General features: G+C 42.9%; 1 protein-coding gene across 2 annotated transcripts in view; it reads right to left on the bottom strand.

Annotated features, from left to right (window-relative positions):
- Positions 1-27,876, bottom strand: part of LOC123748132 (kin of IRRE-like protein 2) — a 311,143-nt gene that overhangs the window by 53,440 nt on the left and 229,827 nt on the right. For both annotated transcript variants that reach the window (XM_069324939.1, XM_069324941.1), the window contains exons 7-8: positions 16,350-16,506; positions 13,673-13,803 (exon numbers count right to left, since the gene is read on the bottom strand). In XM_069324939.1, coding sequence (XP_069181040.1) covers positions 13,673-13,803; positions 16,350-16,506 — 288 coding nt within the window. The remainder of the gene's footprint in view (positions 1-13,672; positions 13,804-16,349; positions 16,507-27,876) is intronic.

Genomic DNA, 27,876 nt, shown 5'->3' with positions numbered 1-27,876 from the left:
TACTAGGTACGACATATATATATATATAAAATATGAGTAAATATAAATACATCATATAGATCATATTTTTATTTTAGCAAGAATTACAAAAATAAATTATATAGTTTCAACTTTCTTTTTATATTGTTTTATATATAAATAACACTTTTATCATTGTATTATTAAAATCTGTAAATATAATTTTGTAATCACGTTCTCTGAATAGATATATGTAAAAAAATCATTTTGTTGAGATTCAATGAAATACAACGCTGAAACGAAAAGCAGATAAGCAGGCGATGAGTCACAATAACGTGGCTGAAGTATGTTGACCAGACCACACACTAGAAATTGAAGGGACGACGACGTTTCGGTCCGTCCTGGACCATTCTCAAGTCGATTGTCTTGGACGACGAAACGTCGTCGTCCCTTCAATTTCTAGTGTGTGGTCTGGTCAACAAAAGCAGATAAGTCAACATTTTCAAAAACTCACACAAAAACATTGACCTCATACCCAAAACGTGACATGGGAGATAGAAAAAAACACCACAATTAGTGCCTCCAATCCCTGCTCGTTCCAACTCATGAATCTTGAAATTACAATCTGTCGCCAATCAACCCACCCCCACAAACCCAATACGGATTCCCCTCCCCCTCTTCGAGTGTTTAATGACACCCTGTAATGAAAGGCCATTTAAACAGCGAATTGATCTTCACAATGCACTCTGCAGGCTGTTGCGAAGTCAATTATCTTGTAAGTAATAGCGAGGGTTGTAGGGTGCCATAATTATAAGGTTATGATTAGTACAAGAATTATAATTGACTAGATATTTTTTTTGTCAATTGAGGCTCTATTATAAAACGCTCATATCATCATATATTGATGTTGGTAGACATCAGTACATCATGAGATGGTCGAGTGTTATATAGTATATCTTAATTGATGACGCAATACAATGTTTTAAAATTAATAGCAATTGACGAATGAAGAAAAACGTTTTAATATAAACACTAATTGAAGAAGCAATCAGAATTTTGAGCATTAAAACGATGCTTGCCAGGGAAAGGTCATTTCTGCAATTGATCATAATTCTAAATGGAATAAGTCTGCTTTTGACAGTGGTATAAGCAGAACAGAAATAATCCTGAGAAGCAATTAGTTACCTGCAATGTGTTTCATTTATAAAGCTACAGTCTTGTAGGCGTAAGCTTTGATGGATAATGGTTCTTGACGCATAGTATGCGAAGGGGTAATTGGATAGTCCAAAGGCATACTATTTTTGAGAAGACTATTCTTACAAATAGTATTCTCATGCTATTTATGAGAATAAACCGCATTAACCTGCCTTCAAACAAATCCCAAAACTCACACACACGAAATGAATACTAAAAATAATTGAGATAATTCATATTATAAAATTATTTTAATTACTATTAATACTATTTAAATAATTTTAAGAATTAATAGTTATAAATCTAATATTAAGTTACAAAACATTGAACTTGATATATATAACTGTTATTCTTGGTGACTAAATACAAAACAACTTTTAAAGAGAACTGTAAATTATTGTATCAAGTTTCTTGACCTTAGGTGCAGAGGAAGTGGAGGCGACGATAAACTTGTTAGTACTCAAAATCTCTTCAGCATCGCCAGATGAGAGACCACAGTATACTTACCAAGTTAACCGGATTGTTTAACTTATTAAGTACACTAGAAAATTGGAATGTCTTTTCAGGGACTCTGGTTAGTGCCTGTATAGAATATTGAAGACCTGACTGATGCTCTTCAAGTGAATCAGAACATTGAAGATTTGATTGATGCTTTTGAAATGAATCACCCATACACTTGCATACATCAGTAATGTTATGGTCAATAAGGTAGCAAAAGAAATCCTTAAGATTTGGTCACAAATTACCTTAAATGGAATAGTAAAAAAAAAAAAAATTGATGACTTAGATCCCACAAGTATTCCCAAAAGTGAATAATAATCTTTAGTTAGTTGCGTAGAAACAGGTTCTCAAGACCGAGAATAATATAGTTAAGGTCAAAGAACAGAGAACAACTGAGCAATAAAAAGGAGAAATTTATACCTGCCTGTATTATGGTTTGACAATACACTCCAGAGAAAGTCTAACGTTTCATTTGGATACCGGCCGGGTGTGTCTGGGGGTTAAATACATCGCCATTATTCATTAAAGAGTGATTTATTGTATAAGAGTATACAACAAATCTTCATATGACGGCGAATTACTTTTTTTAATGTTCCTCTAATCCGTTTACATAAGAAAATGATTAACAGCTCTTTTTTCCCTTTGTTGTTTTTAGGAACTATAATTACCAGGTCCCAAACTTCTGTTTAATTGTTTATAGGTTAGGTTAGGTTAGGTTAGGTTAGGTTAGGTTTGGTTAGGTTTGGTTAGGTTTGGTTAGGTTTGGATGGGTTAGGAGAGGTTAGGTTTGGATAAGTTAGAGTAAGTATTATGGAATCTTGTCCTCACGAACGCCTTTTAACTGAAACACTTTAACAATAAGCATTTAAGACCCCCACTCCAGAACTATGAATGAATAAAAATGCAACCCCCTCCCCCTTCCCCTCAAAAAAAAAAAAAAAAAAAAAAGTAGTCTGAACTTGCAAATGATTCATTAATATGCACAGGTCCATTAAGTGTCGCTCCGACCATTGATGGGTTCGATTACTAGATAGGAATGTTTGGGAATTATGTACACTAGGGATAAAATAATTCTAAGATTCTACCTCCATTTAAGAAGGAGATGAGTTTAGGAATTTCGTCTGTAATGATAAAATAGTTTTAGGATTTTCAAAAATCAAAAAAATTCAAATGTTTATTTAGGTAAAGTACATACATACAAAGTGTGATACAAATATTGATGAAATTATAGATAGAGTTAGTACATACAATGCCTAAAGCCACTATTACGCAAAGCGTTTTAGGCAGGAAAGCACTAAAGACTAAAACTTAATACTATCCTCCTTTAATGATTTATCCTCCCATTAAAGGGGAATGGGTTTAGGAATTATGTACATCTCAACACTGGTGATTAAATAGTTTTAGGATCCAGTCCAACCACAGTTTGATTAGGAGCATAGTGCTTATTGGTCTGACGAGTCAAAAAATATACGTTTTTTTTTTTTTTTTAAATTTGTGGATGTGCCTTTGGGAACGAGATGAAAGGCAGCTCTGATAGAAAGTTAATTTGTTTAATATGCGTGAATGTTTGGTATGATGCTTAAGCCTAATGGTATATTAACGATTAACTAATTTGCAGATCTACTGAACACATGGAAACCTTAATTGTTTGTATGAAATATTTTTCTTCAGTAAATATTTATATATAAAATTAAATTGCAACTAATATACAGAATTAAAAAGGGTTATCTTGCTAACATTCTGAATGATGTGACATTTTATTTATTAAGACACATGCATTATTGGTTTTAAATTATAAGAAATATATATATATATATATATATATATATATATATATATATATATATATATATATATATATATATATATATAACACACATCATTAGTTACTTTACTCACACAAGCATACACAAATACACTTCCTTACCAAGCACAATAGAGAAGTGTAGACTGTATTTTCCATACAGTTAGTCTCACAACTATAGAGAGGATGTGTTTGAAGGCTGGCTTATATAATTAATCCCCATAGTGGGGAGCCAGATGGTACGAGATAGAGAGCTTCTAGCGAGATAGTCAGGCAATATGACGTTTGCTGTGGTAGAGTATAGAACAGTGTTTCTCAAGTATGGATCCACGGAACCCCAACTGATTGATTCTGCAGAGTATAGCGTGAAACTGTTTCTTTCTAATCATTCGCAAATGAATAATCAAGTGATTTTTAGTGTATAATTTGTCGCATTTTACCAGTATCAAGAACATAGACAGAAATTGTCTTTCATTTAACACTGAAATCCGTCTATGATTATTTAAAATACGACTCAGAATTATTTCAAATATACAAACGTTGGAAAGTTCTGCTCTAGAGCAAAGTCACAAAAGCTCAGATTAGCCAAATGGTTATATAATGAGCATACTTTCAAGTTAATATCTTATTAACATGTAACGGATTAGCAGGGAAGGCAGTGGAAGCGAACTAGATAACAGGCTTCTAAAATAGATTTAGGAAATGTCATGATGATTTGGAGACATCACATCAGACAATTAGTGCTTAAGAGGCAATTTTTTTTTCAGGGATATTCCTGCGCGGGCCCAAAGCCCCTGGCTGGCCCACTAAGTGTTGCTTGTTTCTGTTTTACTTAGGCGGAGTATGAGTATTTATGACTCGTATGGTCGCTTCAGTAAGATTTTGCCATATGTGTTTAACAACTTCTTCTGCTCTGTTGAATCTTAAGTGGAAATCTTAATGGGTTTGTAACTGTGTTAGATAATGTTCCAGTGGTCTGTCGGGCATTTCTCCACGGTGCTGACATTTCCTCTCATCTTCCGGAACCCGTAAGCCTATTTCCCATGCACATGGGTATCCAAGCCTGATGCGATGTAAATGTACTTCTGTTGCTCTACTGCTTCCTTTCATCAAACTAAGTGGTTCGTAGTTGGTTGAATTCTTGTACCTAAGAGGCAGTGTCCAAGAACTGCAGCAAAATCATTGAAAACACGTACCGATCAAGTTTGTCACACAAGCATGGAGCCTTGCAATATGTTCACCTGGTGTTATATAGTCCGACATTCTTAAATATAAGGTATGAATATATATTGTTTTTGTAATTTTTATTGTATTAGGTGAATAAGCTATGAATCACGTATTTCACGTGTCATGACGTGAAATGTCAAGACATGTCACATGTGAAAGGCACGAAATGATTCACAAATTGTAAATTGTATCTAATCACCAGATACCCTGGATAACATTAAAATTGACCAATTAGACAGGGCTCGATCTGATTGCAACAAGGGTCGATAGCGCAACAAAATTTAATAGTCGTATAAGTGGAAGATATATATTATTTATTTTGGGACAGGAAGATCGTTGCATTTATTGGGACTTCGTTGCACGAGCGCCAAAGTGCTTGAAAAATCTTGCAGAGTGTTTTTATTTATGTCAAGTACCACATCTTTACAATGGAAGATTAAAACACAAAAAGGGGGAATACCTTATGTTTTCTGCTTAGGATCCGAGAGAGAGAGAGAGAGAGAGAGAGAGAGAGAGAGAGAGAGAGAGAGAGAGAGAGTCAATCAGTACCAGATATTGAGTCCCCCCCCCCGAACCCCCCCTAACCCCCCCCCCTAATCCCCCCCAACCCAACCCCCCTAACCCCCCCCCTAACCCCCCCCTCCTTGGATTGAAGCTATCGTGACAGCTAGGTGTCTACCGTAAAAAAAAAATTAGTGTCAATTACGATCAGTTATTTACTAATAAATATCATACCTACGTAGTCCACAGTGTCACTACGATCCAAGAATTCTGTTGAATTTCGTATCCGAAATTGAAGAAATGTAAGCGGATTTGAAAATTTGTTTAAGAAGATCAGCGCCAAAATTTCCATTGTGTGAGGGATGAGTTGAGCTGTGAGGGAGACGGGTGATGTGTGGATGAGGGAGGAAAATACAGAAAACCGCAAGCTTAGACCCCACAATTAAGCCCGTGCTCCCAATTAATGTTTCCCAACGTCAAGAAAACGGTCAATGTAAGGTGTTCTCTCCTAACCTGCCAGAGGACCCAAAACAGAAAACAAGACAGTACGTCACTTTCGCCAGCCGCTTCCATCTTCTACTACGTCAATTTTTGGGTCTTATGTTACGCGTACGATCGAAAAGCGACGTTCTTTGTAGGAGGACAGGTTGGACAAATACTGGTGGTCATATAGAAAACGTATTGCTTGCGGGCACATCCACCCCTCTCATTTGATGTTGGAAACCTTCCGAGCGTTAAACAGATGTTGGAGACCTTCCGAGCGTTAAAAACATGTTGGAGACCTTCCGAGCGTTAAACAGATGTTGGAGACCTTCCGAGCGTTAAACAGATGTTGGAGACCTTCCGAGCGTTAAACAGATGTTGGAGACCTTCCGAGCGTTAAAAACATGTTGGAGACCTTCCGAGCGTTAAAAACATGTTGGAAACCTTCCGAGCGTTAAACAGATGTTGGAGACCTTCCGAGCGTTAAAAACATGTTGGAGACCTTCCGAGCGTTAAACAGATGTTGGAGACCTTCCGAGCGTTAAACAGATGTTGGAGACCTTCCGAGCGTTAAACAACTTCAACATGACACTAACTGTTGTGTCTGGTAACTGTTGTTTCTTGTATAAACAAAAACCCTAATTGACAGTTCACCGTTTCATTATTATTTTGTATTTTATATCAATTAGTTCAGAAGATGAATGTGGCTGAGCTATTGGCTCACAGGCACTGCTACTGCTGGCCTGCCATTGGCTCACAGACACTGCTGCTGCTGGCCTGCCATTGGCTCACAGACACTGCTACTGCTGGCCTGCCATTGGCTCACAGACACTGCTACTGCTGGCCTGCCATTGGCTCACAGGCACTGCTACTGCTGGCCTGCCATTGGCTCACAGACACTGCTACTGCTGGCCTGCCATTGGCTCACAGACACTGCTGCTGCTGGCCTGCCATTGGCTCACAGACACTGCTGCTGCTGGCCTGCCATTGGCTCACAGGCACTGCTACTGCTGGCCTGCCATTGGCTCACAGACACTGCTACTGCTGGCCTGCCATTGGCTCACAGGCACTGCTACTGCTGGCCTGCCATTGGCTCACAGGCACTGCTACTGCTGGCCTGCCATTGGCTCACAGGCACTGCTACTGCTGGCCTGCCATTGGCTCACAGACACTGCTACTGCTGGCCTGCCATTGGCTCAGACACTGCTCCTGCTGGCCTGCCATTGGCTCAGACACTGCTCCTGCTGGCCTGCCATTGGCTCACAGACACTGCTACTGCTGGCCTGCGATTGGCTCACAGACACTGCTACTGCTGGCCTGCCATTGGCTCACAGGCACTGCTACTGCTGGCCTGCCATTGGCTCACAGACACTGCTACTGCTGGCCTGCCATTGGCTCACAGGCACTGCTACTGCTGGCCTGCCATTGGCTCACAGACACTGCTACTGCTGGCCTGCCATTGGCTCAGACACTGCTCCTGCTGGCCTGCCATTGGCTCAGACACTGCTCCTGCTGGCCTGCCATTGGCTCAGACACTGCTCCTGCTGGCCTGCCATTGGCTCACAGACACTGCTACTGCTGGCCTGCGATTGGCTCACAGACACTGCTACTGCTGGCCTGCCATTGGCTCACAGACACTGCTGCTGCTGGCCTGCCATTGGCTCACAGGCACTGCTACTGCTGGCCTGCCATTGGCTCACAGGCACTGCTACTGCTGGCCTGCCATTGGCTCACAGGCACTGCTACTGCTGGCCTGCCATTGGCTCACAGACACTGCTACTGCTGGCCTGCCATTGGCTCACAGACACTGCTACTGCTGGCCTGCCATTGGCTCACGGACACTGCTACTGCTGGCCTGCCATTGGCTCACAGACACTGCTGCTGCTGGCCTGCCATTGGCTCACAGGCACTTCTACTGCTGGCCTGCCATTGGCTCACAGGCACTGCTACTGCTGGCCTGCCATTGGCTCACAGACACTGCTGCTGCTGGCCTGCCATTGGCTCACAGGCACTGCTACTGCTGGCCTGCCATTGGCTCACAGGCACTGCTACTGCTGGCCTGCCATTGGCTCACAGACACTGCTACTGCTGGCCTGCCATTGGCTCACAGACACTGCTGCTGCTGGCCTGCCATTGGCTCACAGACACTGCTGCTGCTGGCCTGCCATTGGCTCACAGACACTGCTGCTGCTGGCCTGCCATTGGCTCACAGACACTGCTGCTGCTGGCCTGCCATTGGCTCACAGACACTGCTGCTGCTGGCCTGCCATTGGCTCTCAGACACTGCTACTGCTGGCCTGCCATTGGCTCAGACACTGCTACTGCTGGCCTGCCATTGGCTCCCAGACACTGCTACTGCTGGCCTGCCATTGGCTCAGACACTGCTACTGCTGGCCTGCCATTGGCTCACAGACACTGCTGCTGCTGGCCTGGCATTGGCTCAGACACTGCTGTTGCTGGCCTGCCATTGGCTCACAGACACTGCTGCTGCTGGCCTGGCATTGGCTCAGACACTGCTACTGCTGGCCTGCCATTGGCTCACAGACACTGCTACTGCTGGCCTGCCATTGGCTCACAGACACTGCTACTGCTGGCCTGCCATTGGCTCACAGACACTGCTACTGCTGGCCTGCCATTGGCTCACAGACACTGCTGCTGCTGGCCTGGCATTGGCTCAGACACTGCTACTGCTGGCCTGCCATTGGCTCACAGACACTGCTACTGCTGGCCTGCCATTGGCTCACAGACACTGCTACTGCTGGCCTGCCATTGGCTCACAGACACTGCTACTGCTGGCCTGCCATTGGCTCACAGACACTGCTACTGCTGGCCTGCCATTGGCTCACAGACACTGCTGTTGCTGGCCTGCTATTGGCTCACAGACACTGCTGTTGCTGGCCTGGCATTGGCTCAGACACTGCTGTTGCTGGCCTGCCATTGGCTCACAGACACTGCTACTGCTGGCCTGGCATTGGCTCAGACACTGCTGCTGCTGGCCTGCCATTGGCTCAGACACTGCTACTGCTGGCCTGCCATTGGCTCACAGACACTGCTTACAATATATAATATATAGGTTTATAATATATAGGTAAAGAATATTTACAGTTGCATTCGGTATATCCGGTGTCCTCGGGTATATCCAGTGTCCTCGGGTATATCCGGTGTCCTCGGGTATATCCGGTGTCCTCGGTTACTCGCCCGTTACCCGCATCTGTCCGGTGTAGGTCCCTCTGTCCGGTGTGTAGGTCCCTCTGTCCGGTGTAGGTCCCTCTGTCCGGTGTAGGTCCCTCTGTCCGGTGTGTAGGTCCCTCTGTCCAGTGTAGGTCTTGTCCGTCTCTCCTCACCCTTCTCCCTCCATTTACTCCTCACCCCACACGCCCTCTCCACATCGTCCTATACAATCGTCTGTATTATCCAGATCTATGTGAATATATTATCTATCAAAATAAATATAAATATATATACAGTGAGAGTGTTTTGTCAACAGACTTAAAGTCAAGACAATTACATGAATGAAACATGTGAGAGCAGCGTTGGGAAATATATTTAGATTTGGTAGTGAGGAAGTGTCGTAGATGTGTACTTCCCTCCAGTGACGAAGAGGTTGTGGCGTAGATACGTACTTCCCTTCTATGAAGCAGATGGTAGTGGCGCATTTGGGCATTTGTCATAAAAATGAAGATTTTTTTTTTATACTAAAAGAGGAAAAAAAATTATCTCAAGCACCAGGAAACTTGTTGGTAATGGAGCGAGGCTAATGGGAGGAGCATCATCTTCATCTCTGGTCCCCGGAGTAACTCCCAGCATCCGCAGTAGAGATGCTTCCGCCATACTATAGCGCCCTGCTTCCGCAGGAAAGAGATGTTATCTCTCTCTCTCTCTCTCTCTCTCTCTCTCTCTCTCTCTCTCTCTCTCTCTCTCTCTCTCTCTCTCTCTCTCTCTCTCTCGTAGCATTATGCATAAGCGAGAGAAGGAGGGGGTTACTATCTGTCTCTCTCTCTCTCTCAAAACATTCTGCATCAGCAAAAAGAGATGCTTGTTCTTTCTCATGGCACCCAATGAGAGGGATGCTGTGTGCTTATTGCAACATCCTCCTACCATTAGGGAGATGGATGCGTTTTCACAGAGCAGCATACACCCGTGAAGAGATGCTTGTGTCTACCAATAGCATCCTTCATCTGAGAGAGGGATGTTTGCCATCTTCCACAGCACCTTGCATCTACTTAAGATAAGCCTTAGCTCTCCGACTGTGTCTTTAATCTGTCAAAAAGAGACGGATCCATACTCTCCACATGTTACAAAGGATGTTGTGGCTTTCAGCTGAATTCCTTATAACACTAAATGAGGCCCGGGGACCACCGGGTGCCCCTACCTGTCTGTCAGTCAGTCTATCAGTCTGTTTCTCTCTCGTTCTCTCCAACTCCTGTCTATGTTGAAATACGTTACTATTCACCTCACAATAATCAAAGTTAGGACTAGTTCACCTCAACGAAACATGGACAAACGACATCCTTGTGTGTTAGAAGGAACAGATTTATAAATAACTCTTTAACAGTGTAATCGAAGGTGACATTAATAACCTGAACGTCAATTGGAGTACTCGGTCACGGAACAACGCTGAGGGGAATAATTTATATGATTACGGCTAATTTCCCGACGCTGACAGTAATGACCCTAGCGCGAGAGGCCTAATTAAGTCATGTGTCGTTGGTGAAAAATGTCGCAATATTCATCCTAACAGTTTTCCATTTGAGACAAATTTGGGCGTACATGATAGTGCTCTTATGAATTTTTAAGATGAGGAACAATTTTGTTCAGAAAGAGCATATATGACCAGTAATTCAAATTGACTCCAAAAGTATGTAGAGCATATATATAAGAAATTGGTAGTTGAATATAAAATAAAGTTGATTATTAAAATGATTATTCTTTGTCGAAGAATATAAGTATTTTTAAAAGTCAAAACGGAAAATAAGAATAAAATCAAAAGCTCCTCTGAATGAACAACCACCAACTAACTGTGTCCGTAGATTAATAGAACGTCTATAAGAAAATTAATTGACCAACACAAAAGCTCTTTTATGACAATACAAAAAGTGCCCGTGAAATTCGAAACACATAAAATTCAAATACAAAAGGCAAATCAAAAATAAAAAAAAATGAGGAAATCAAATGCAGAAAAACAAAAGATAACGCGTCACCTGAAGCTGAAAAAGTATACAGAATGACGTAAAGGAGCAAATTTAATGAATAAAGATCGTTTCGTTGAACACAAGTGTAAATTAGTTAACGCTGTCAACAGCCGTTGACGTTGACCTTTTGCAGAAATTGCATTCAATCAAGTAATAATAATATAAACAAAGTTTGAAAAATTGTTCATGATTTACACGAGTATTTTACAACGACAAGAAATAACATTAAATTTCCAGTTAAGTAGAAACGACACGAACCTGAGGAACGACACCATCCAGAGTTCAGATGAACTCGTGTAATGTTGGTTGCAAGATGGGGCGGAGAAAATAGGAAAGAACATAAGATGAAGCGGGAAAAAGGGTGTGTGTGTGGGGTGTGTGTGTGTGGAGAGTGAGTGTGTGTATGTGTGGAGAGAGAGAGATTGTGTGTGTGTGTGTGTGTGTGTGTGTGTGTGTGTGTGTGTGTGTGTGTGTGTGTGTGTGTGTGTTTGTGGTGTGTGTGTGTGTGTGTGTGGAGGGGGGAAAGAGTGTGTGTGTGTGTGTGTGTGTGTGTGTGTGTGTGTGTGTGTGTGTGTGTGTGTGTGGAGTGTGTGTGTGTGTGGAGTGTGTGTGTATGGAGTGTGTGTGTATGGAGTGTGTGTGTGGGTGTGTGTGTGGGTGTGTGTATGGAGTGTGTGTGTGTGGAGAGAGAGAGATTGTGTGTGTGTGTGTGTGTGGGGGGGGAGGGGGGAAAGTGTGTGGGGTGTGTGTGTGTGTGTGTGTGTGTGTGGGGAGGGGGGAAAGTGTGTGTGTGTGTGTGTGGAGGGTGAGTGTGTATGTGTGGAGAGAGAGAGAGAGAGAGAGTGTGTGTGTGTGTGGAGAGTGTGTGTGTGTGTGTGTGGAAAGTGAGTGTGTATGTGTGGAGAGTGTGTGTGTGTGTGTGTGTGTGTGTGTGTGTGTGTGTGTGTGTGTGGATAATAAGAAGAGCCGGTGCATATCAGAAGCCCCACTTCGCCACGCCTATTCAACCCACCTACCACTTCGACTAATAACATCAGGTTCCAGTAATAAACTGCTCCCAGAGGTAAATAACCCACCAAAGTTAGTCTGCAGTGCAAAGCAAAAACAAGAAAAAAAAACAGATTAAAATTTGCGCGTAAAATTTTTGCGTAGATAATCATTCCGGCGGCTAAAGTTGCACTGTATTTTACGCCGAAATGTGAGATTTTTCGTAATGTAAGTTCTACATGTGCATCAGAATAATATTTTTTTTATAATTTTTTTAACATCTTTTGTCAAGTTTTATGATATTCGGTCCTATCTCGTTAAATTCTTTATAATTATTATTATTTTTAATCATAAATCACATTAACGTGATGTATCAGTGAGAAAAACAGGACAAGCCATGAAGAGGATTCGAACCAGCACCTTGGGTTACTGCGACACACGCCCTGACTCCTACACCACACCAGGGTAGATGCGGGCAATGTGTTAAACCTTGATTTGGTATCGGCTGAAGGCCTTAGGACGGATAGAGGATTCAGATGAATAGCAAGCCACATTACGTGTGTGTGTGTGTGTGTGTGTGTGTGTGTGTGTGTGTGTGTGTGTGTGTGTGTGTGTGTGTGTGTGTGTGTGTGTGTATTCACCTAGTTGTGTTTGCGGGGGTTGAGCTTTGCTCTTTCGGCCCACCTCTCAACAGTCAATCAACTGTTTACTAACTATTTTTTTCCCACACACCCCAGGAAACAGCCCGTGACAGCTGATTAACTCCCAGGTACCTATTTACTGCTAGGTAACAGGGGCATTCAGAGTGAAAGAAACTTTGCCCATTTGTTTCTGCCAGGTGCGGGAATTGAACCCGCGCCACAGAATTACGACTCCTGCGCGCTATCCACCAGGCTACGAGGCCCCTAACTAGGTGTGTGTGTGTGTGTGTGTGTGTGTGTTCACATCACAATCAACATATTACGGAACATTCTAAGTAATAGTCATATATATATTTCTTAGGCACTACTCGAGTCTGTGAGGTAGAGAGAATGAAAAGTAATGTGCCATACTGAAACTTTTTGATGTTTCTTCTTCAAAACTTCATACGTTTTGATAAGACAATAATGCAGGTGAGTGATCATGAGCTGGTAGAGAACACACAGTTGGCAGAGGAAGAGTCACAATAACGTGGCTGAAAATTGTTGACCAGACCACACACTAGAAAGTGAAGAGACGACGACGTTTCGGTCCGTCCTGGACCATTCTCAAGTCGATTGTGATAACGGTCCTTGGCCATTATCTCAATCGACTTGATAATGGTCCAGGGCGGACCGAAACGTCGACATCTCTTCATTTTGTAGTGTGTGGTTTGGTCAACAATACACAGTTTATCTCGTCGAATTCATGCAGGTCGGCGTTCAATCCCCGATTGTCCAAGTGGTTGGGCACCATTCCTTCTCCGTCCCATCCCAAATCCTTATCCGGACCCCTTCCAAGTGCTATATAGTCGCAGTGGCTTGGCGCTTTCCCCTCATAGTTCCATTCCCTTCCAGGATCCTCAGGAAATCAAGACTTGAGATACTAGTCATAATGTGTCCATCAACTTGGACCGGATGGTACAGCGACGGACTATCATTTTCCAAGTCTGCGTTCAATTCCCGACCGTTCAAATGATTTTGCTAAATCTATTTCCTACGTCTTTTCACCTATCCTCATATTGCCGTAATGACTTAGTACTCTCTCCAGGTAAATTACCTTACCTCAGAAGCCTCTTGTGTTGAAGCAGTTAGAGGAAGCAGTAAGACCAGAGGGCAGAGCTACACCTGCAGGAGGAGAGACATACCTCGTGGTACCAGGTGATTGACGATCTTTGCGGATTGGCAGAAACTATGCAGTCGAAGTAGACGTCATCCCCCTCCTTCAGTAACGAGATATTCAGCGTCCTACCCAAAGTCGCCTTCACTGTCGGCGGATCTTCAACCAAGGAGAAAATACACAATTAACTACATAGAAATTCAGACTAAACCACTTAGATTAACTTTGATAACCTTGAATTTAACATTCAACATGACGGCACAGTTCCTCACAATGATAACAACATCCATCACAAACAACTAAGAACTGCAATATGACGGAGTGTGATATTCCACATTACACAGGAATCAACGAGGCAGTGTGCTGCTAATGATATTAAGAGGATCAGGCGTGGTGTCACAAGATACGATTAAATCTCGTTACAGAGGCGTGAAAGGCATCGAGCAGGTAATTCATTTAGGCACAGGTGGGAGGTCAGGAGCGAGATATTGGCTCGCAGGCATGATGCTCGACGCTGGAGATGGCATGTGAGGTTAGAAATGAATCTGACCGCTCCAATAAAGCCAGAGGATGACATGGCATGTCCAGTTGAAGAAATTAACATGTTTTTAATTTAAGCATCATTGAGAGGCAGGAGAACGTAACTGGAGGTGCACTAGAAATCATGTTAGAAGAGAATAGTTATATATATATATATATATATATATATATATATATATATATATATATATATATATATATATATATATATATATATATATATATATATGCGGGAAAACCACAAAGAAATGGGAGAGAGAGGTGAACGTTTCGGCCTATTAAAATAAATATATATATATATATATATATATATATATATATATATATATATATATATATATATATATATATATATTTATTTATTTTAACAGGCCGAAACGTTCACCTCTCTCTCCCATTTCTTTGTGGTTTTCCCGCATATATATATATATATATATATATATATATATATATATATATATATATATATATATATATAATGTCGTACCTAGTAGCCAGAACGCACTTCTCAGCCTACTATTCAAGGCCCGATTTGCCTAATAAGCCAAGTTTTCCTTAATTAATAAATTTTTCCTATTTTTTTTCTTATGAAATGATAAAGCTACCCATTTCATTATGTATGAGGAAATTATTTTTTATTGGAGTTAAAATTAACGTAGATATATGTCCGAACCTAACCAACCCTACCTAACCTCACCTAACCTATCTTTATAGGTTAGGTTAGGTTAGGTAGCCGAAAAAGTTAGGTTAGGTTAGGTTAGGTAGTCGAAAAACAATTAATTCATGAAAACTAGACTTATTAGGCAAATCGGGCCTTGAATAGTAGGCTGAGAAGTGCGTTCTGGCTACTAGGTACGACATATATATATATATATATATATATATATATATATATATATATATATATATATATATTCTCTGAGTACTGAGTACTCTCTATTTTCTTCTTCGAGGCTATGGGTCTCTACACTTGCACATGCGGTGGTACCCCTTTAAGGTAATATATATATATATATATATATATATATATATATATATATATATATATATATATATATATATATATATATATATATATATATATATATATAATATAACGTGTTAAATATATCGTTTTCTGTCCGTTGTGACTGAAGAGGATGGGCTGATTATACAACCCATCCTCTCGCATACACCACATCACATTTTGAGTTATAAATCCCCTAAGGCCAAAAAAATTATGTATTCAAAAATCATAGCGGCTCGCAAAAAAGGGACGTGACTTCCCGTTTTCTATTCGTGGCTTCTCGGTTAGGTTAGGGTCGAGCAATTTAGTACATCATTTTAGTGACGTTTGTGAACGCTCGAGACAATAAGCTGGTTTCTGGACAGTAGATCTGAGTACAGTACTGAGAATGGAGTACTATGGGATCGAACGCGCTTTCCTGGACTCCCCAAGACTCATACACTACCGACTGAACCACAATGGGCTCAGAAGTATCGTAACCAGAAGAGCTAACAACGGGTTTAGGTGAGAGATGGCTGAGCTCATCATGATTTAGTTGGTAGTGTTGAGTGTTCGTGAAATCCTGTGACGCGAGTTCGATCCCAATGTATGGCTAAGAATTTTCCTCATAGAAACGTCATGCTGTTGAATTATTGTCCAAATACATGGGTAGCCCGTCCTCTTGAGTTCTCACAACCTCACAAAATATAGTGAGGGTGAGTGTGGGAGTGAGGGTGCAGGGGTGAGAGTGGGAGTATGAGGTACAGTATGGGAAAAGAAAGGACGGAGTGAGTGATTACTGAGGGAAGAGGAAGAGAGAGTAGGAAACAGGGAGGGAGGGAGGTAGTGATAAAGCAATAATCGGGGAGGGAGGGAGAGAGAGAGAGAGAGAGAGAGAAAGGCAGTGAAAAGCAGTAGAGAGAGAGAGCAGAAGGGCGGGAGGAAGGGTGGATGAAGACAGAGATGGAAAAAGAGAGAGAGAGAGAGAGAGAGAGAGAGAGAGAGAGAGAGAGAGAGAGAGAGAGAGCGAGAGAGCGAGAGAGCGAGCGAGAGCGAGAGAGAGAGCGAGAGAGCGAGAGAGCGAGAGAGCGAGCGAGCGAGCGAGCGAGCGAGCGAGCGGAGAGAGGAGAGCGGATCGGGTGACAGAGAGTGAGAGGTGTTCAGGAAGGGAATGACTTACAATGCACGTTGAGTGTGGTGGAGTTAGAGAGCGGTGATTTAGGTCTGGTGGGATTCTGGGCCCGACACACCACCTTGGCGCCATTGTGTTCCCTGGTGGCGTTGATCACCAGGGTGGAGGTGGTGGCGGCTGTGAGCCCCGTGCTGAACTCCGGACTCTGCACGAGACAAGGGGGAAAACACAACACCATTTGAGTTTTGGTTTTGACAAAGGGGCATTGATTCTTGTATTATAGATATAGCTGAGCGACGATACACAGAGAACACACACCTGTAATTTGGTGTTCACTTGTCTATACTGGTTTGAGGTTGATCACACATCACGGGGAATACACACACATAAACACATACATGAACATACTTAATGTATCGCTCAGAAATTTAATACAGGTATTGGAATAAATCTAATGGTTTGTTTAAATTGTTTTAGGTCATTGTGTCTTTCGTATTAACAGTAAAATTGAAGAGTAGGAGAATGAGAATTATAACTCTCGGGTAAGAAATTATTTTGACAAAGCCGGAGTTGAATTCACGACCCTAACAATCTGCCTCGGAACCCTCACCATAAATACAGATATTAAACATTTCTCATTTGCAGCTTCCATTATTTAAGCTTCCCATGCCTCTGCGGCCTCCATGACGTTACCTGTTTTGTGGCGGATATTGTAATGGTTAAAACCCCATTATTATTAAACTGGTCGAGATACGTACCAGCTTGCGAGTTACACAATCATCTGTGTGCTAAATCGCTGCCAATATTGGTTCTGCCGTTATCATATCTGGATCTTGTGTCATTTTGACAATTATTGTATATTATTGCTACCCATTGTTTTAAGCCCTATTACTGTTGACCAGACCACACACTAGAAGGTGAAGGGACGACGACGTTTCGGTCCGTCCTGGACCATTCTCAAGTCGATTGTGATGAAGTAGATGTAGGCAATAAATAGGCAAGAGCGGTGAGGAGCAAAACGTCGTCGTCCCTTCACCTTCTAGTGTGTGGTCTGGTCAACATAATTTAGCCACGTTATTGTGACTCGTCGCCTGCAAGCCCTATCATTGTTACATGGCTGCTGAATAATATACTGCCCAAAAAAATTACCATATCCTGGAATCTGTGGGTCATTTCTGATCATCTGGGCGACAATCATTCCTGCCTTCCCATTTTCCTTACTTACGGTGAGGTAGTCATGAGGGAACACAGCGTGTCTTACATTGCATGATACTTTCGTGGATGTTCGTGCAATTGCAATTTTCCTCTCTTAGTGTACCGATACCATGCCTACGTTTTGTTTGTAATTCTCACCAATCAGTATTTGTGTACGTGTCTCTAAAGCTTATTTCTCTCTCGTATATATTATTATTCTGTCTCCCATGTGAGAATAGGTACGTGAGTGTGGCCGGGGGTGGGAGAGAGAGAGAGAGAGAGAGAGAGAGAGAGAGAGAGAGAGAGAGAGAGAGAATGAGAGAGGGGTGGAGGGGAATTGGGAGAAGAGAGGAATAGAGGGGCAAGGAGAAGCAGAGGAATAGAGAGGAGAGGAAGAGTGGGTTGTAGGGGATGTAAGGGGGAACAGGTATGGAGAGATGATACGAATGGGGAAGAGTAAGTAATTATCAGAAGATGCCCAAGAGGCAGAAAGGTGGAGAGAGTGGGAGAGAGAATAAGTCAAGGGCATAAGGAAAGGGAAGGAAGAGGCGGGAGATTGACATAAAGGGTGAGAGGGAAAAGAAAAGAAAAGGGGGCAGGGGTGGTGAGAGAGATACCCCTGGCACCGCCGGATATCCTATCTTTTTCTTTGATTTGTTGATATCTTTATCAACAAAAGAGAATGAGTGGCTAGTTGACTGACTGTGGTTGCAGGCCAGATGCTTGCAGTTATACTCACCCAACTTTCAATGTTGATAAGTGGTTGCATAGGGAGTGTTGTAGGAGCGGGGGGGGGGGGGGGGGGGGGGTTATAGCCGTCACAAGGCAGATTAAACAATCCCTTCACAGGGGAAAGACTGTCTTGTAGCACAATAATTAATGCAGTTGGCTCTACACTAATTGGCCCAGGTCCTGTTCCTGTGCAGGTCGAGACGTTTGAGCGTGTTTTCTTACACCTGATGATGCATCTGTTCATCTAATAGTAATTTTGGCGCCTAAGAGTTAGGTTAATATTTGGAGGCGGCAACCTGGAGAAGCGTAGGTCTAAGGGGCTTTCTGGCCCCACCAATGGGAACCCATTAAGTTCACTACAATGTACACTCGTATAATACAATCGCACCATAACTTACAACAATCAGAAAACAGAAGACATGAAACAAGAATACATCACCACGCAAGAAATCCACAACACGGAGAGAGAGAGGCAGAGGAGTGACACGCCCAGAGGAAAGATAGACACAGACCATAAAATCTGAGGCAAACGACAGAGACAGAGGGCTGGCGCGCGCGCGCGCGCTCTCTCTCTCTCTCTCTCTCTCTCTCTCTCTCTCTCTCTCTCTCTCTCTCTCTCTCTCTCTCTCTCTCTCTCTCTCTCTCTCTCTCTCTCTCTCTCTCTCTCTCTCTCTCTCTCTCTCTCTCTCTCTCTCTCTCTCTCTCTCTCTCTCTCTCTCTCTCTCTCTCTCTCTCTCTCTCTCTCTCTCTCTCTCTCTCTCTCTCTCTCTCTCTCTCTCTCTCTCTCTCTCTCTCTCTCTCTCTCTCTCTCTCTCTCTCTCTCTCTCTCTCTCTCTCTCTCTCTCTCTCTCTCTCTCTCTCTCTCTCTCTCTCTCTCTCTCTCTCTCTCTCTCTCTCTCTCTCTCTCTCTCTCTCTCTCTCTCTCTCTCTCTCTCTCTCTCTCTCTCTCTCTCTCTCTCTCTCTCTCTCTCTCTCTCTCTCTCTCTCTCTCTCTCTCTCTCTCTCTCTCTCTTTCTTTTCCCCCCCCCCCTACCTCTCCCTTCCCCTCCCTCCCTCCACATTTGGGGATATCTTCTTCCAAGAATTTTTATGTAGGTCTTGGGGGACACCAGCACTCCGAGCCTCACTGCTCCCGCCAACAAACTCTCCACCACTTTCGTATCTGCCCTCGGAGTGTTTTTCCCAGCAAAAGTTTATTCATATTTAAGCAAGATTCAGGGAATATTTGAAGAGTTGTGATTTGTTGGCATCATAAAGAAAACCCAAGGAAGATGGAGAAGAATATTGACTAGGACTTGAGAGACTTTTCAGCCAATTCCAAGGATGGTATGGATTTTGTTTTGATATATATGTCTAAATTCGGCATTTATCTGGATATTTAAAACTGAAAACAAAATACACATTTAGATTCTTATGAAATAATACATGTATTTATGAATACCCGAATCTATTTTACACAATTTACTTAACTTAAAATATATGCACCCTTCAAAAAAAAAAAAATGAGGGGGAAGGGATGGGGTTTATTCCATCAATCTTAGTCTGCCAGCCTTCGTTATTGAAAGCCTTCATCCTCATCATAACATTTTTTCCTACCTAATTTATAGTTAAGGATAATTGCGGTCAAGGAGGGATTATCCTTCCTAGCACGCATCACTATATTATGACTAGAATCACTCTTCCTTAGGGGCCCACATGACGTGCAAGAGAAGGGTGGAGGACTCCTCTCAAAATATTCACATCGCTTAAATCTATTCTGTAACGCCACATGAATATATACTGTGGTAAGGGGTGGACGGTGGCGAGGCGAGAGAGAGAGAATGGGAATGAATACAGACAAAAATAGTAATAAAGGGATATATATCACTGCATTAAATTACTAAAACTTAATACTGTACAAACTTTATAGCTTCATAAGTGTTGATAGAATCTGGATAGTCATTTCTTGCGTCTTCGTGACTCAAGTTAAAACTGTATTCTCGACACTATATACAATTAAGCCACGGTCAAGACCTGGAGAAGAGTTGGTTAATCATTTCACTCTCTCGTGTCCTGCCACACTCTGCTCAGTTAAACGACACGTTACCCGCAGTAAAGAATTTTATCTGTCAAAAACAAAACAAAATAAATATGAGATAAAGCAAATCATAAATCCATTAGAAAAAAAAACACGGCATCTTGTTCATTGTTTTGCAGAACTTAGAGTCAATAATCACACCTGAAGTTGAGACCTGTTCCTTATCCAGACCTTTTTATAGGTCATTAATATCACCAGCATTAGTGATCCTTCATTAGGTAGGTCATACGGTCAATACTATCCACAGTAGTATAGATCTTGCTGCCCCCATCACGCTGGTCTTAACATCATTAATGCCGCAAGACTTAATATGGGAAAGTTAGAGTAGTACGTGTCCTTACCGTGGCCACTACCTTTCCCCCCCCTTCCCGTGGCCACTACCTCCCCCCCCCCTACCCGTGGTCACTACCTCCCCCCCCCCCTTCCCGTGGTCACTACCTCCCCTCCCCCCTTCCCGTGGCCACTACCTCCCCCCCCCCTTCCCGTGGCCACTACCTCCCCCCCCCTTCCCGTGGCCACTACCTCCCCCCCCCCCTTCCCGTGGCCACTATCATTCCCCCCCCCCTTCCCGTGGCCACTATCATTCCCCCCCCCCCCTTCCCGTGGCCACTATCATTCCCCCCCCTTCCCGTGGCCACTACCTCCCCCCCCTTCCCGTGGTCACTACCTCCCCCCCCCTTCCCGTGGTCACTACCTTCCCCTTCCACACAATTATAAGTTCATGTGACCTTTGACCTTCACTGTCTATTGCGATATATCCTTACTAGGTGGGAATTATTTCTGTAATCAGCCATCGAAGTGACTTCAACCTATAATGTGATAGATATCTTAATCACCACCTTTATGTTTACATTTAACTGTGAGGTTCAGTAGATAATGAGGCGAAACCCCACAATATATATTTCAACAGTGTGGTAGACATTTTGAACTTTGTCTTTTGTTTTTACTGGAAAGCATATTTTTAATACTACGTAACTTAGTTTCATCTTGTAATGACGCATTCCTCTGTGTGTGTGTGTGTGTGTGTGTGTGTGTGTGTGTGTGTGTGTGTGTGTGTGTGTGTGTGTGTGTGTGTGTGTGTGTGTGTGCTCAGACACGTACACTATATTAAACTTGCCGCTTGTGTTGCTGAGGCTTGCACAGTGTTGTCAGGATATCTCTACACTGTCAACACTAAAATGATCGACAGACGATTGAACATCGGTGAGGTAATGCACTTTATGTTCGAGTTCATGTATTGCGATGAACATCAAAATACATAAACATCGCAACACGTGAACATCGCAACATCACGAACAACACATCACTCTACACTAATTCACAACACATCACAAATAACCATTCAGTTAAGGCGTGTGCTTGGATTACTCCATGTGCATAGATCGAATCCTCCTCATGATGACTCGTGATTTTCTCATTCAAGTATAAATAACATAAATCGCCTACTTTAGTCATTTATATCATTCCTTACTACCTAAAGTAAACGGTCATTGATGAGGCTGTGTCATCATTTCTCAGGCTATTGTCCAAACTTAGTTTTTTTGAGAATTTATCACTTGGATAGAACTGGAGCATGGAACACCCAGGTAATGTTTTTCGGGGGTTGCAAAGTGGGTGCTGTTGGAGCTAAGATCACTGCTGACCAAGACCAGTCTAAGGTCATGACCTCCTGGATGCTTCAGATGGGTTACTCCATTGATGAAGACAAGTTTTTTGGGGGGAAATGGACAAATAAAAAGATAGCTATTAGTATTAACTGCTCCGCGCACATGTTCCGCTGTCTATTGGATCCTTTGTGGTTAAAGGACCTGGTATTGAACGTCATGGTTATCTTGAGATTATTTTGAGATGATTTCGGGGCTTTAGTGTCCCCGCGGCCCGGTCCTCGACCAGGCCTTCACCCCCAGGAAGCAGCCCGTGACAACTGAATAACACCCATGTACCTATTTTACTGCTAGGTAACAGGGGCATAGGGTGAAATAAACTCTGCCCATTGTTTCTCGCCGGCGCCCGGGATCGAACCCGGGACCACAAGATCACAAGTCCAGTGTGCTGTCCGCTCGGCCGACCTGCACCCGTTGTAGTACAGTTTATGTGGGAGCTTAGCAAAACGAGTTCTAAGTTGCTGTTTGAGGTTTCAACGAGAGTGCGGTTGCGAGGACGGTTGTGGTGTCCTCGCAACGATATGTTGCGAGGACATTCATGGTGTCGAGTTTAAAATGAAAACCGGGTCGTGGGTGACAATGTTGCTTCAGATGTCCTGTTTGCTTCCCATGTTAATGTTATTGATGATCCTCCTCCTTAATGATGGCACAGAGACTACAGGAGGTCCAATGGGTAATGATGATCCAGTGGTTTCTGATGAAGTAGTTGGGACTGCAGAAGTAGGAGTTTGACCTAGAAGTACAACACGAAGTATTTTCTCCCTCTAATTCGAGTTTGATATCACCGTAGACTCGGTTTACGGAAGACCAGCTGAAGTTGCCATATTGTAGACCACTCAGCGACTGGCCTATGGACGCTCTACTGTCCCGCCCAACCACTTGGGCTGGACGGTAGAGCGACGGTCTCGCTTCATTCAGGTCGGCGTTCAATCTCCGACTGTCCAAGTGGTTGGGCACCATTCCATCCCCTCGTCACAACCCTCATCCTTACTCTGATCCTTTCCAAGTGATATATAGTCGTGATGGCTTGGCGCTTTCTCTTGATAGTTCCCAATCCTTCTCCCTTCCATTATAGTTCTCTAGCATAGAAGGAGATTGAAGCTGGTGGTGAAGGCAACCCATTCTCGCACTTTCGTATAGTCAATATTGACTTATTAAATACGTGCATATGACATATACTAATTTATTGTGAATATTTTAGTTTACCTTGGAAAGATTCATAGAAAACACCGACCTTACCTAACCTTCTTAGTATGTTAAGATAAGCATCTTATTGCTTCGTAATTACAATTATTACTTAACCTATTATAGGTATAGGTTAAGTAATAATTGTAATTACGAAGCAATAAGATGCAAACATACTAAGAAGGTTTGGTAAGGTCGGTGTTTTCTATGAAGCTTTTCAAGGTAAACTAAAATATTCCACAATAAATTAGTATGACACATGCACGTATTAAATAAGTCAATATTGACTATACGAAAGTGCGAGAACGGGTTGGGTGAAGGAGATTGAAGGTGGTGGTAGTAGGTAGGAAAGGTGATGAAGGAGCCCGTAGGTAATGGCCTTTCATTTGTCTTAATGTTTGTCTGACATATTTTCAGCTCTGGGTCTGTTCGAGATTTATTTAATCTTTGCACTTTAGTGTATTAAATCCCCACTAATTCTTATATTTATGTCTCTGTCTCTCACTCGTTCTCCACCAAACGCCTCCAGGTACCAACGCCTTCAGAGGGCGAAGCGGTGTGACTCAAAACACAGATTCAGGGTGTCGTGTAAATATACATTCATCATATATATTTAAGGTGAAGTTTTATGGGAATTCTTCCTAATTTTGAATTCAGGAATTTTCCAAAACATTTGTTGGAAAATTAATTAAGGTAAGTTCCTGAATAAAATATTTGAAAACTCACTTCCATTAACGTCTGAACACAAGAGAAACCAAATTGAGAAGAGTGAAGGAATTAGAGAGAGAGAGAGAGAGAGAGAGAGAGAGAGAGAGAGAGAGAGAGAGAGAGAGAGAGAGAGAGGGATCGGTTATTGATGTGAATAAGACGGCAAAAAGATTACCTTCATCACTCTTAAAGCCTAGATATCCAGCAGCTGTATATAGATGCACCTTAGTTTATCAGACTCTCACTGTTCTCAGCCTTTGTGTCTCAGTCTTACAGTCTCCCAGTCTGTTCTTCCAGTCACTCTGTGAATCCCAGTTTTCCTCAGTTTCCTCCCGGTATCCTGCTTTCTCTCCTTCTTTCAGTCTCTATTTGTCTCTCAGTTTCTTTCAGTCCTTATCTATCCCCCAGTTTCGTTCAGGCTCCGGCATTCCTTATCAGAATCCCAGTTTCCGTCAGACTCAACAGTATATCATCGTGAGTGTGTGTGTGTGTGTGTGTGTGTACTCACCTATATGTGCTTGCAGGATCGAGCATTGACTCTTGGATCCCGCCTAACATGTGTGTGTGTGTGTGTGTGTGTGTGTGTGTGTGTGTGTGTGTGTGAGTGTGTCAGTGTGTGTGTGTGTGTACTCACCTATATGTGCTTGCTGGATCGAGCATTGACTCTTGGATCCCGCCTAACATGTGTGTGTGTGTGTGTGTGTGTGTGTGTGTGTGTGTGTGTGTGTGTGTGTGTGTGTGTGAGTGTGTGAGTGTGTGTGTGTGTCCAAACCTTCACTACAATCTCCTGCACTTCTTGATCTCATCTAGATCACCTTGAATACTTAGGGATATTTTGCTTCATTGCAGATCCTTTCATCAGTGGTAGATAAATGTACTATTTATTTTTATTTCCAGCATTCTCTCTGTCTCTGACTCTTCCTGTCTCTTGTCTCTTTCCCTTTCCTACTCCCCCTCCACCTCTCTCTGTCTGTCTCTCTCTCTCTGTCTCTCTCTGTCTCTCTGTCTCTCTGTCTCTCTGTCTGTCTGTCTGTCTGTCTGTCTGTCTGTCTGTCTGTCTGTCTGTCTGTCTGTCTGTCTGTCTCTCAATCTCTCTCTCTCTCTCTCTCTCTCTCTCTCTCTCTCTCTCTCTCTCTCTCTCTCTCTCTCTCTCTCTCTCTCTCTCTCTCTCTCTCTCTCTCAGCATATATCCTTGCATTCTCTCCTCTCTTTGAATGATGGCATTGTGAGGCAAATGATATTCACACAAACAAGGTTCTGCACAGCAACCGACGGCACTGCCCTCAAACTTCCTCCAAACTTCACAAGTTTATATTCAACGCGAATAACTAGGACGTTAAAGAAATGGACCAACAATTAAATATATATAAAATATATAAATATTGTTTAGTTATGCATCAGTATCCATGTAGGTGATTTAAACACACACAATTATTTTACTTTCCTTATATACATCATGCAATAAAACGGAATCAGGCTAGCCTTCTTCCACCGATTTCGTTGGTGGTCGGAAAAGGCCCCGATTTCATATTAATATAAGCTATGGGGCCAATCCAGGCCCACCTATGTTGGTCACCTGCCCTCTAGCAGTGACTGTGAAATTGGGTGATGCTAACCCTATGCGTCTGACCTAGCACCTTGGACATACAAACAGACGCTCTCTCTTATAAATATTTTTCCTGTAATGTAATTCATATGTTTGCGAAGCTGCAGTGAAATTATGAATATTGTATACAAAATTAACTGATGCAAAATGAACTGATGTGGCCTGTGGCTGAGCGGATAGAACACTGGACGCGTGATCCTGTGGTCCCGGGTTCGATCCCGGGCGCCGGCGAGAAACGATGGGCTGAGTTTCTTTCACCCTGATGCCCCTGTTACCTAGCAGTAAATAGGTACCTGGGAGTTAGTCGGCTGTCACGGGCTGCTTTCTGGGGGGTGGAGGCCTGGTCGAGGACCGGGCCGCGGGGACACTAAGTCATATCAACCTCAAGATATGCATAAGCTGATTGAATAATTCATTATCATCTCCTGCTATCTAACAGCATGATTTTTTGTATGTAGGAATCACACACACAATTCCATCCGAGAGGGAAACAAAAAATAAAACATCTGACATTGTAGCATCTTCAGGTCTCCATAATTGTGGAGGAAATCAATACTTGCCTTATCTATCTTTTGCTGAGTGTGTGTGAGCGATGTGTTGGACGCGCGCGGGTCAATCATGGAGGCAGCGCCAAGCGTGAAATCTGCCAACGCAAGAGAAGGGATTCTTGGTGTCTTGGCTGAGAGCCGAGTCGTTAGAGGCTCCTGTTGTCTGCCATGAATTAGAGATGACAGAAGGAGATAGGAAGAGTCTGCTTAATTTGATTGGTGACGTTTTCATCGAACTTAGCCTCCTTGGGCTGCCACTTCAGCACGGAGGAATTAAGTGATCCACGCCCGAGTTATGTAAATTGTCAGAGTCTGCCGTGGTAGGGGACGGTAGATCGAGGCTCCTAGCTAGTGCCCCGGTACTTGAAAACACGTAGCCAGCCAACCAGGTTCGATTCTTTGAGAGATCATAACGTTTACTGGTGAACATAGGCCTGGAGACCATTGAAGCTTAACAACGCTGCAGATACTCGTTGTGACCCCTAGAATGTTAAAGTGCTTTGATGAAATACATGTGACCTACATACATGGCAGGAGTGTTGTCGGGTGTTGGGTGAATCTCAGGACTCGCGTGTTCCCAAGTCGGTATAGTTCTGGATTGGGAGTGTTACGGTTCCCTTGCGGACCAGATTCGATTTTCTGAAGGTTCATAGAGTTTACAGTAATTCACTGGCTTAGGGATCATTCAGCGACTCCTCTGGATGTGGAGTCGCTGTTTACCAACGTGCCTGTGGGATGATGATGGACGAAACAATCAGGATGATGATGGACGAAACAATCAGGATGATGATGGACGAAACAATCAGGATGATGATGGACGAAATAATCAGGATGATGATGGACGAAACAATCAGGATGATGATGGACGAAACAATCAGGATGATGATGGACGAAACAATCAGGATGATGATGGACGAAACAATCAGGATGATGGACGAAACAATCAGGATGATGATGGACGAAACAATCAGGATGATGATGGACGAAACAATCAAGATGATGATGGACGAAATAATCAGGATGATGATGGACGAAATAATCAGGATGATGATGGACGAAATAATCAGGATGATGATGGACGAAACAAATCAGGATGATGATGGACGAAACAAATCAGGATGATGATGGACGAAACAATCAGGATGATGATGGACGAAACAATCAGGATGATGATGGACGAAACAATCAGGATGATGATGGACAGAGTGTATCGTGATCCGGCTTGTATCCCTCTAGATATTCGAGAGAGCATATTTAGGAAGTTACTCGAAGCCTGCACTAAATAGGCACCTTCTTTTGAGTCCCGATGTTCAAATGTATAAACGAGTAGATGGTGTTACCATGGGTTCTCCCCTAGGTGTCCTGTTTCCGATTTTTTATAGGGGTACCATAGAGCAGAGATTCTTAGTTGACATGGACTTAAAATCTGCCATAAACTGCAGGTACGTCGACGACATATTTATGCAGGTACCTGATGTCGGATGTTTGCAGCAGTTGAAGGAGGCATCTGAGCAAAATTCAGTGCTAAGTTTTACTTACCAGATGGATAGTGATGGGAAGATGCCCTTTCTAAATGTAACAGTAGCGGAAAAGAATAAAGGCTTCCACACTGCAGTCTAAACTAAGGAAAGGAACATAGGAATGTGCCTTAATGCTATTAGTGACTGCCCAGACAGGTACAAGAGGAGTGTTGTCAACGCTTACGTCGACCGTGCTCTCACTCACAGCTCTAATTGGAAGCAGGTCGAACGAGGAACTCTGTAGGGTAAGACAGGTCCTAGTCAATAATGGGTTCTCTCTCGGTTATTTTGAAGACGTCATTAAAATAAAGGTGACAGGCCATGCATCCTCTGAAGAGTCA

Source organism: Procambarus clarkii, chromosome 2, assembly GCF_040958095.1.
Source record: "Procambarus clarkii isolate CNS0578487 chromosome 2, FALCON_Pclarkii_2.0, whole genome shotgun sequence".
In the NCBI taxonomy this organism is placed as follows: domain Eukaryota; kingdom Metazoa; phylum Arthropoda; class Malacostraca; order Decapoda; family Cambaridae; genus Procambarus; species Procambarus clarkii.
The sequence above is the reverse complement of the archived record's forward strand: the minus strand, read 5'-3'. Positions and strand labels throughout refer to the sequence as shown.